We start from the raw sequence: 11,808 nt of genomic DNA, 5'->3' as shown, positions 1-11,808 counted from the left end.
TATATAAACTGTATTTTATATTTTATCTAAACTGTTCCATTTTTTAAAATTATTATTCTAATATATATACATAATGACTATTACAGTATATATTGTACATCAGGCTTTAAATCCCAAGCAATAGTAATTGTGATGCTTGTCTGAACCACCACTGTTGTTTTTGTTTAGAAATGTACAGTATTTAAATAAATGCTGGTATGAGATGTTGCTCTGAATGCATGCAACATTCGCAGTGAACTTTCAGTTGTTTATATATTCATGCTTCAAGTTCATGTGATGGGACACAGGTTTAAGTAGGCTTGAGAATGATTAGAACTCCAGAGGGCCAAAATAGGACTGGAGAGGTAATTACACGGGGCTGGAGAGACCCTACGGTCCCTGTTGATAGAAGAGAACAAGAAAAACTCAGAGATCAAATGCATAATACATGAGAACCCTAATGACTGTAAATCATGATGCCTTAGCTTACTTGACTTTTAAACAAACACCTCTGCATTAACACCGGCTTTATGAAGATGAAACGAGTACATTTTCATTATTTCATTCTTTCACTGAAGAAAATAGTTATGAATCAACATAAAATAATTCACACCCTCTGTTCTCCTTTTTTCTTTTAGAAAACTACAATAGCTTTTATTTACCTATATTAGCAAAAGCAAATTCATAAAAAAATAAGCAAATTCATTAAGTGACATCTTTCTACTAGAAATTACAGTTCCTGACATTCCTGACTAACAAATTGCTAACTGAACACTGAATTCAGAATTAGAACTATTCAATTAAATTTGTTTATATGTAACATAATAAATATACTTTAAATCAAATTTTGTGGTATTGACAGTATTTAAATTTTATATTAAGCAAATAAATGAATAAAAAGATATATGTGTAAGTATGTATGTACTGTATATGTGTGTGTGTGTGTGTGTATATATATATATATATATATATATATATATATATATATATATATATATATATATATATAACAATTTAAAATTGTTTGCCTCTAGCACATATGAAAATGGCAAGCGCCAAACAAAATGCAGCACAAAAAAAAGATTAATAAAACAATAGTCTATGACTGAGATGTCACACGCAAAGCTGTTAAGTAAAGGTAATTACAGATAATTTGGTCAACTGTTCAGCTGTTTTCGGACATGATTTCTTCAATCCATGAAAGATAATTGCTCACTTTATTATAAACCCCTACAATACCCAGGCTGGGCGCAGCCATGACCCCATGACACATACCGCCTCTGAACCAACTTTTACTCTGTGTCAAAAAAACGCACAGGGCCCTCCACTGTTCCCCTGCCAGGAATCCTTTCCTCCATCAGCCATCCCAGAACACATATCATGCACATATCAAACACACAGGCATGACAGCTTTAATGACAGGTACCTTATACTTCAGTTTTGATCAGGGCAGTGCCATGGTTGAAGTTAATATTATCGTGATGGTATTGAGGGTGAATGAAGATTTTCTGTGGAATACCAACTACTGCCTCGTTGTCATGTTGTTCGACTATGCCCATCTTCAGCTGCAGGTTGGAAGTGCCTGTGTAGATAGATACTATTTCATTACATAATTATTTTCAGAGTTTGCAGTAAGAATTTCACTCACTTTAGCTTGAAATAACACCTCAGGTTTTAAAACGTACCTCCTCTTTGGTACACAAGTAAACCCCCATTGACGATTATGTACACTTCATGCTTATCTGGGATTCTTGAACAATTTACTGATGTAGCGAGGCATCTGTCCATTCCAAAATCCACCCTTCAGGCATTTGGCTTGATAAAAGGGCAAAGCATCTTCCCCCTAAAGATGCAAAAAGTCACTTTTAAGTCCATAAATAGCATATACGTACCAAGCTCCTTTTCTTAAAAGTAAAGGTTTACCAGAATTAGTTAATAGCCCATATCACACGTTACATTGAAAAAGAATCATGATGGGGCTGAATACATCTGTGTCGAGGAGCCACAGGGTGTGGGCATGGCTGCGAAATGAAAGCAGGAAACAGTAATGAAAACATAAATGCTGGAAAACAGGCCATTAACTTGTCATTCAAATGTTTATGTGATTCTTAATGCATCATGTATAATATGTCTTTTCAGACAGCCATCAGAGCTGAATCCCCACTTCAAAACTATTCATCATTTTAAACTATTTTTTTATTATTTTTTATTCTTTATTTTTATTTTATTTTATTGCACAACACTGGCAGCCTTACATTATTTAATAATTTTGGAGCACACTCACAATAAAGACATGCATACAACAGTAAAAAAAAATGAATGGAACATTTCAATTTTACTGTGTTAATTGGCATTTTGATATCATCTTAAAATATTATTTTGAGTCAGATACATTTCCTTGAAATGAGCTTGACAGAGCTTGACAGAGTCCACACAACACATACATGGCTTATATTAAATGAGGTTTTATTAACAAAGGTCGGGAGGAGCACGTTCAGATAATTAACACAAGTGGAGAGCACTCAGTAATCAATGGGCCGAACTCCGAGCTCGGAGCCCTCCCTCCAGACAGCACGCCAAATACTCATTAAACTTTACCCCTTCAATTGTATGTAAGTGTGAACTCGTGAACTATTAATATTGCACACGCTCAGGAATAATTGATTCTGATTGGCCAGTCATGGTGTAGCCGCACTGGGTTGTACATTATAATTAACTCAAATGATATAGAGGGAATTTTAATAATTAATCAGGAATATGATTAATATATATATCTCATATGACAGTTACATTAAAATTATTGAAGATGAAAAATAGGTCAATTGTATATATCAATAACTCTTTACAAGGCACTGTAATTTACTCATTAATATGTCAATATTCCATTCTTCATATCAATTATAGTGATATCTCTTACTGTAAATTAGCGCAAATCAAACAGTGGTTTGTCCAGCAAACGGCCGTAAGGTTAACTTATCAACTTTCAATAAAGTTATCACTTCTTATAATTCAAGGAAAAATATTCTCTGGCCATGAAAACATTATCCTATCATTATGAAATTTCAGTTAGTAAAAAGTAAAGAGCTTGTAGCTAAAGATCATACATTTCATTGACTCGTTATGTGAGCGTTTCAGACAGAGGCAATCATGAATATATATTGGTTTTTAATAATTGAACTAATAATACATCAAACTACAAATCACACAGAGTAAATACGCGTACGACAATACAGACAGTAACTTTGTACAAGACATAACGGAATCCAAATGAGGGAGAGAGAGAGAGAGAATGAGTGAGAGAGGATGAGAGAGAGAGGTGAGAGAATAGGCGCGGTCACAGAATTAGCTCAGTTATGCAAACTCACAGACAGTAACCCTTGAAAGACAACAATGAATCAAATCACCTTGAAAAGGTAATAGACAAACTTTAAGCATTATTTAAATCTCCATAGAGAATGATACTTGCATGTGGTCTCTTTGTGACTCGCCAGACCAGCGTGCGTGTTTGCGTGGTTCTTTGTAGCTAGGCGTGTTCTTTCGTGTCTTCCGGGGCTGCTGCGGAATCACGCGATATTTGAAAGGTCCAACAAACTTAATGATTCAGAATTAGTCTTTCCTCGTGTAGAGAGGAACTTAGTAAGTAAAAGAAATGAAAACAATGGAGATGAAAGCTCCCGAAGGAGCTATGAGAACAGGCTGTTTTCTCAGGCGCCGTGCTGAGATCAACGGCGATAGAAAAGCGGACCAAGAGCGCGAAGAAGAGCAAGAGGAACAAGAGAGGGAGGAACTTCCTGGGTCAGTTCTACTTATGGAGTGACTGGTTCACGTCTCTGTTTGCGTGAACAACCAATGAACGTCCACGATCTGAAGTGGGAAAAACGTTCCTTTGTCTCTGGGGAACCACCCCCTCGCATGAGTTATAGCTGACAGAATTGAAAATTTTTCTTAAGAAAGATTGTATTTCTGAAACGATGCATCTTTTTGTAATTTGTCGTCGAGATTCAACACAGTCAGATTTTTACGATTATAAAGATACCATAAATGACATATATAACTGATAGAAACATGACGTTACATTCATATGCAGAATTACACACATTTAAAGTTTGATTAACACATGATAAAACTGCAGATACTCCAATTTATATGGGGAAACATCTACTGCACAAAAAGGCAATACTCAATACATTTAGAATACATTGAGAAAATAAAAGGGTACTATTCTCTTTTCTAAGAGTTAGCTTTCCTGTCCTGTTTGTTAGGTCATAAAGTTTTACGACCTGGTCAGGGGGTAGGGTTACAACTCATGATTCTATTTGAGAACATTAAAATTAGGAGAAACATTTCCAATTTACAAGTCAGCAACTTATAATCCTCGCATAACAAGGATTAACCATTTTATGCAACACACAAACCTATTCAAAATACATATTATTAAGGACTTACATAAAGAGCATAAAGAAAAGTTTGTTTGTGTGTGTGTGCTTATGTGTGTGTTGTGGAATGTGTTTCGTTTCTCCTTTGAGGCTGCTTACGTGACTGTGGAATTTCTCGTCCAGAGTGTCGTAAATCATTTAAATCCAGCCAGGCTGGTGCCAGGCCAGGCATTTAGTTTAGAGAGAGTTGGGTTTATATGCCTGAATTCAAAATCTACAAGCGTTGGGTTTGCATTGTTTTATATTCAACGAACCGTGATTCATTAGTTCAGAACCAATGAATCGATGAACTGCATATCCGTTACAGTGGTATTCAGTGCCCACTCACTTTTTCAGCAAGTATTTTTCCAAATGGTTTTAAAAAGTCTTTAAGTGTTACTGTATGTCATGAACCAAACCAACGAGGAGACACACAACATTACAACCTTCAATTTGATGAAAAATACTGAAATCGTGCAAAAAGTCAAAAGTATAAAACTTAACAGCTTTAATGAGGGAAAGAATTACCATCCCGTGAAGCATTGCAGATGACAATTAAATAAAAACAATGAGAAATATTATATTATTGTGAAGATGTTGGTATTATATGTAGAAGCAACATATTTGAGATTTACTGCAACATATGTTTATATATTTACAGTTAAGTAATTTGAAGGGTGGTTGATCTGATTCCGTCATTCACAGTGCTTCATGGGAGCAGGCAGGCACTAAAGAGTTAATCTGATATATTGAGATTCTCAGATTAGTGAAGATTTCTTTGCAGAAAAATGTGATATGTAGATTTTCACTAGTTAAAATACATTGAAATAATGCAGGCTGATTGCTTCAATTATTATCAATTGTGTTTTATTGTCCTAAATATAATATATTTAATTGCTTCCGCTATTAACAATCTCATGGCTCCTAGTTGGTCTTCAAGGTTTTAAATGTTTCATTAAATTCCATTCTGGAGAAAATCATCTGGATTTTTATTTCCCGGAACATGACCATTGCACTCTATATTCAACGTTGTCCATGGTTATGTATGTATGTGCTTTTCTTAAAAGAAGTATTAAGGCAATATACAGGTATGGTTATAAAATATTGTCAATATTTACTGCTGTTGGGAAAATTATCTCTTACTTATCATATAATGGAAGAGAAAAGGAGGTTGTAAACTACCCGTTCTGGAATACTTGATCTTCCAGTCTTTGTTTTTCTCCGAGTGGTCTGAGCGGAAGGTCACATGCACTTTGTGAGTTCCCGTCTCTATTTTTCTTTGTGGGGTCTTGCCATAAAATGGGCCGTACTCCCTCTCACCTGCAGTGATCTAAAACAAAACAGTTTGAATTGTCAGTGAATACAAATGGCAACAGATAAACAAGTCTCTTGGGAGGTGGGAGGGTGAGGAGAAATAATAAGCGGTTGTGGAGGGCATGAGAGAGCATACATTATGTATTCAACAGCTTTCAGGTCAGTGATTAGTGAAGCTGTCTGACACTTATCACCAGTGCTGAGGAGACCATAGGCAGTCAGGGGGGAAAGAAAGCTAAACTGAAAGACCACAGCTATAACAAGCTGTTAAACACCATAAAATGGGATTGGATTTAGTCATTAAAATCAAATGGTCTTTGATGCAGAGTATAAAAATCAGTGCTGAACGTAAACACTCTTAAACACTAATCATGTTTATTTTCATGGAGAGTCTTATGTGTGTAAACCACTCTAAAATCAATCTTTCTTAACAGCTAACAAGGACACTAAAATATTATAGCTCTCTTCAAATAATACTTGTACCACTATAAACTCTACTATATATTTTACTTAAGCTATTGTTCCTCAGTATATAGTGCAACAATATCCGACTGTTTGTGGGGATTCTATGAACCATATAAATTATTTTATTGCATTCAATACACACCAATTACACATAAGAGTAAACTGTCTTATAGTTCTTTTTAGTTTGTAGTTACACTTCATTGTATTTTCATTGTTAAAATCTGGTAATGATTTTTATTGTGGGGGGTCACACAAAAATTAGACTGAAATAAATCTGTTAAAAAACAAAAAATTTCAACATGAATACTTCTCACACATTAAAAAAAGCAGGAGAAGATATGATTGTATATAATCATCTTAACTGTATTTACATAACAACCATTTCTAACATTTATTATAAACTGTAAATACTATTAACAGTATTAGAAACAGTATTATTATAATTATTAACAGTATTTATCAACTATTTCAACTATTTTTGAAACATTTTAAACCGAAAATGTTTAGAAAAGCACTTGTTCTATGTGCTTATCTGAAGCTCAAACAGTAGAGCATGGTGCAAGCAACACAAAAATCATGGGTTCAATTCCCAGCAAACTGATAAAATGCATAAACTAATAAAACATATGCCTTCAATGTAGTGTACATTTATTCAAATAAGTATAGCATATGCCAAATGCATAAATGTAAATACCTTCAGCGAGTGTTCATAAACTGGCATGATGACAAAAATGAGGTCCATAAAGCTGTGAAACAGTGAAATCAAATTGTCTCACAAACATTAAAATCATAATATACATGTTGTACACACATTGCACAACACATCAGAGTGTTGAAAAAGTCACACAGTTTCAAGAAAAACATAGATTAGCCAGTATTTCCAATGATTAGTCAAATTGACCCACAATGATATATTGCCCAAAACTTCAGTCAAATTCTGCCATTCATGTTGTTCCAAACATTTTTCAAAATGTCTTCTGTGATCTGAAGAAGAAAGTAATTCTTATGTTTTTTTTTTTTTAATGATGAGAGATTTTTCAAAAATATTATCTAAACAAAATCATGTGATCTGTGTCTTTAAATTCTTGTCATGAAGCTTGGCAAACTCTCCAATCTCCATTTTATCAGGCAGAGGTATATAGAGTTCCTAAAGACCCACAAGGAACCCATTAAAGTGACTCACACGTGTCCACACACATACTATTATGCCTGTTGCTTTTGGTTTGAACTACCATCCTATCTAGAGTGTTGTCAGTGCTTGCTGATTGTAAAATAACCAACCTTAAGGATGTCATAAGGGCAGTGGATTTCAGGATGAATCTCCAGATCAAAAAGGTTACTTGAAAGCCTTCCATCAAAACTGATATTATAATCACACTGGCTCATCTTGGGGTAAACACCTGGGTACTCTGGACTGCTCAGTTCTCCTGACCTCTCCTGAAACACCTGCCCACTATACTCAGTTACAGTGGATTGTCAAAAGCACACACACAAACATTCAACAGACAACTATCCATGCCACATTTAACACTGAGGGCTGCAGGAAATTGCAACATTGATTTGGGATGCTCAGAAGTTAATAAACCTTTCCACCTGTAAATGGCCAGAGAAAGGGCTTTCCATCACTACTTTAGGAGTGACATTTAAGAAGAGATACAAAAATAACATGAACATTAGAAACTTTGTCAAATGCAAACTTTTTATAGCCGAAAACAGTTATCAGATAGATCATTTTTCAGGACGTAAATTTGCTATTATTTTTGCGTTTATCCTATTGACATGAATGTTTGATATGTAAAAAAGACACAATGAATAAAACTTTACTCAAACCCTAGCAACTTTAGATGCAAGGAGGCCTCAAATGATTGTTGTTTTTGTTGTTTACATTCAACGCACGCTATTACCAACTAAACTGTGTATTTTCAGATGCATTTAGGACTCATGTTTTGATAATTGTCAATTTATGATTAAAATAAAATCAGTTGGTTATTGAAATATCGAGCCAATAAAAATAACAAGACATACATATTCAGTTGTGCCAGTTTATTTGATAAATATAGGAATTATAGGATTTTTCACAAAATGAAAATGCCATCATCAGCATCAAGTTACTGCAAATCCATTTCCCTGACTTTCTTGTTCACTCTTTTCCATGCCATTAAAATGAATTTAAGCTTTATATATTTATTTTTGTATTTATGCATTTGGCAGATGCTTTTATCTAAAGCGATTTACACTGGATTCAATGGACATGCTTCATTAGTTTTTGTTTTCCTGGGAATTGAACCCATGATCTTTGTGTTGCTACCACAATGCTAATGTGTGAGCTACAAGAAGGCTTTAAAGGGCACAAAAGTACAAAAAAAAGTTTCAAAATACTTTATTATAAAAGCAACATTTACTAAAGCACTATTATTCATAGAAACTCATACACCAAGGGAAATTCATGAAAGATGCAGTGATGGCTGTTTCAGGAACAAATACATTTTGAGTTAAAATGAATCATTTGATTCAGTCTGAATGTTTCATTCAAGAGCTGACTCACTGACTCAATGATCCAGTAGTAGTAGTTCCTGATGAAACAGCTTACTGGATGGGAAGATTTTCAGTGAATAAAGGATTATATTTCCCACACAAAGCTACCAAATGGCTTCAGAACACTTAGAATATAGCACGCACGTCAAATTTAGATCACATTTATGCTTTTGTGTTCCACCAAAATAAGTCACACCAGTTTGAAACATTGAGGTTGAGTAAATGATGACAGAATTAAAAAATTTTGGCCAAACTATTAATTTAATAACTGAACCCCAACAAGTGCAGATGCTACAAATAATTGTTATAAATGGTGAAATTCAGTTGAGTAGGGCAAAGGTCTACTTATTCATATGATTAAATGATTCTTCCCTTCTGCACAATATGATGTGATGTCTCTATCTTTCCCATTAGCAAAGAAAAACAATTTAGAAGCATGTCTAGGCTGGTAATTGTGATTAATTACCCACCATTAGCACAGTATACAGCTCAAAACAGGTATCAATTTCCAACTGATCCCTATAATACTGTTCCCTCAGGAACCAATGGTAATTAGCCTAGACTTGCTTAGAGTGACAGAGATCAACTACTTTTGGGCGACGCTGCCCAATGTATCATCAGTCTATTTCTGAAGCGCGCTTTAGGCTAAAGCCAGTTAGCGCTGTCCAGAATCGCAGTAAACATTAGCACTTTAAATGAGAGTTTTTGGGACTAATCCATTCCTGCCAGAAGTTTTCACAACCTGAGGGGAAGTCGAAAATGTAAATTTGTCTGTTCGAAACCCTACACAACCCTCGCTTATCGAAAAATGCCATGAGGTTAGTTGTGGCAACCCTATCAATGATATAAAAAACTCCTATTTTCTGCTCGATTATAGGCTATGCTAGCTCAATTAAGAGCTGTTGACAGGGCTGATAGATAGTGTGTGGTGAGCCGTGGCTGCCCAGACTGCTGCTGTGACCGCTGTTTCAATAGGTCTGTAATGTACTACTGGAGCTTAAATCAGTATTGAGCTATATGACAATATTTCCTAAACACCAGGATTTGTTCAGAACTTGTTCAGAATATGTTTACATTTCTTAGATCACAGACAAAGAAACAGTTTGTTTCTCATATATGCATTTAATAGATCAGTGATAATTCTAAAGGTGCTATAGAAAAAAAAAATTCAATTCAATTGAATTGTGATTATAGTAATGTGTTATATTTTTATAGTACCTTTTTAAAACCCAATGTCACTTTTAAAAAGATTATGCTCACCCAAAAATGTAACTCTGTTGTCATTTACTCATTCTTGTGTTTTTCTAAACCTTTGGAACACAAAAGGGACTATTTGGTTTTTATTGTTTTGCTTTGTTTTTTTTATCCATACAATGAAAGTATATAAAGTCTATGTTGTTTTTGAATTGTACGCACACAAGCAGTTGAAACTGTCTAGTTTGGAACAATGTGAGGATGATTAAATGGTGTCAGAATTATCATTTTTGGGCAAACTAATCCTTTAAGAGAGCTTTTAGTTGCAAAATCAAAGAGTTTTTATGGATCTAACCAATAATGGACTCTATGCGCAATTGCTTCTGTGTATAGTTTCAGTGGCCACCACAATTTCCATTTTTATGTGTCTATTGTGAGAATATTAACACAACATAAAATCTTGAGCAAGTTTTAAATGACAGGACAAAACCAACACTAAAGGTGTCTTATGGTTGAATACAATATACTGTATATAATATACTCTATAATAATCTACCTCCGTTGTGAGTATAAATAGTGAGTATGCAACAGTAAAAGCTTGCGTAGCTCTAAAATGTTAATAGAAATACATAGGCATTCAGTGTGCATAGAAACATTGATGGTCTATCAAAACAATTTTAAACTGAACAGAAAACAATAAGCAATTTTTAATGTGTCTCAGAGCTGTACATGCTATTTTTTATGCATTTATTGTAACTAGCTTGATAATTAATGTACACAATATTATATATAATGTCATATAACTTTCCCATATATTTCATAATCAATGAACAGAAAAACATCTGTTCTGGTATCTTACCAGGGCAGTGTCCTTTATCATCATGGAGTTGGTATCCCAATCTGCAAGCGCAGTAAAAGCCCCAACATAATTATGGCAATTATGGTCACACACAGGCTCTCCATCCACAGTGCTCAGGCACATATTAATGTCTGTAAGAGTAAAAAGAGGGCGTTTAGTAACAGTTCTCACTTACATGGATTTGGACTTCAACTAAGATCAACACATGTATGATATAATAGTCTGTGTATATATAATATGTAATCTATTTCAATTAAGAATATACAAAGTTATAAAAAGTTAAAAAGCAAATATTCTATTTAATGCCTTTATTTATTTATTATTTTTTTTTGTTTGTTTAATCCTTAGCCTTTTACAGCAAGAGGTGACAGTAAAAGAGAGGAACAATCATGCCATGGGGGAGACAGTCATGCTGTAAATCCATTGTTTCCATCACCTTCAGCAGAAAAAAATGCCTGGAAGCCTGTGAATTGTTCATCCTTGGAGTAATCTGATCTGAAGAGCTTGGACATGGTGTTGGTGGCAGAACAGATGACAGTGTTTTTGGGCACATCACCGTAATTTTTCTCTGCGTCACCACAGAACTGGGCTGTGTCATTTAAACACCTGGAAAGTTCCAGCAATCATCATCATAGTTAGCATGCTAGGAACTTCATTTGGAACTATACAGTGGTCATATTGTGCATTTCATTTCATGATAGAGAGGTTTAATCACGTTTAACATTAGTATTCTGATATAGAATAGAATAGAATAGAATAGAATAGAATAGAATAGAATAGAATAGAATAGAATAGAATAAAATAGAATAGAATAGAATAGTCTTTATTGTCCCATTTCTGGAAAATTCGAAAATATTGGATTCCACGACAGGGCCAGATATAAAGGTATAAAGGTCTGTTGAAGACATGGATCTAACCTGAACTTGCGCTGAGAAGGCTACAGGATAAAATAAGTGAAGTAGAGGCATAATCTGTGTCCCTCTGGTCCTGTGATATTCCAAACCATACGCTGGTTGTTAGGATAGATATTTGGGAAGTTTGGTCAGG

At 34.5% G+C, this 11,808-nt stretch overlaps 1 protein-coding gene across 3 annotated transcripts; it reads right to left on the bottom strand.

Annotated features, from left to right (window-relative positions):
* Positions 1-1,424: 1,424 nt before the first annotated feature.
* On the bottom strand, positions 1,425-11,376 carry masp2 (MBL associated serine protease 2). 3 transcript variants are annotated; one of them, XR_009428490.1, is made up of 6 exons: positions 11,198-11,376; positions 10,762-10,892; positions 7,455-7,619; positions 5,577-5,724; positions 1,651-1,822; positions 1,425-1,550 (listed from the first exon to the last, which is right to left on the bottom strand). XR_009428490.1 is itself a non-coding variant. In XM_059540888.1 (6 exons), exons 1-5 carry the CDS (start codon positions 11,271-11,273, stop codon positions 1,948-1,950), a joined length of 573 nt encoding a protein of 190 aa, XP_059396871.1. In that variant the 5' UTR covers positions 11,274-11,376; the 3' UTR covers positions 1,670-1,822; positions 1,903-1,947. The 3 variants fall into 3 exon arrangements, 2 of the variants coding, with proteins under 2 accessions (XP_059396871.1, XP_059396872.1); XM_059540888.1 differs by lacking the exon at positions 1,425-1,550 and adding an exon at positions 1,903-2,000 and having other exon boundaries at positions 1,670-1,822; XM_059540889.1 differs by lacking the exon at positions 1,425-1,550 and adding an exon at positions 1,903-1,968 and having other exon boundaries at positions 1,670-1,822.
* Positions 11,377-11,808: the final 432 nt, after the last annotated feature.

This window comes from Carassius carassius, chromosome 46 (genome assembly GCF_963082965.1).
Source record: "Carassius carassius chromosome 46, fCarCar2.1, whole genome shotgun sequence".
NCBI lineage: Eukaryota > Metazoa > Chordata > Actinopteri > Cypriniformes > Cyprinidae > Carassius > Carassius carassius.
The sequence above is the reverse complement of the archived record's forward strand: the minus strand, read 5'-3'. Positions and strand labels throughout refer to the sequence as shown.

What these genes read in the sequence shown, in the direction of transcription:
- masp2 (XM_059540888.1), bottom strand. Translation starts at nt 11,273, where the DNA reads ATGTCCAAGCTCTTCAGATCAGATTACTCCAAGGATGAACAATTCACA. An exon ending in TGATAAAGGACACTGCCCTG is followed by an intron (nt 7,620 to 10,761) that starts GTAAGATACCAG and finishes TATAGTGGGCAG; the next exon opens with GTGTTTCAGGAGAGGTCAGG. An exon ending in GCCCTTATGACATCCTTAAG is followed by an intron (nt 5,725 to 7,454) that starts GTTGGTTATTTT and finishes GTTTTGTTTTAG; the next exon opens with ATCACTGCAGGTGAGAGGGA.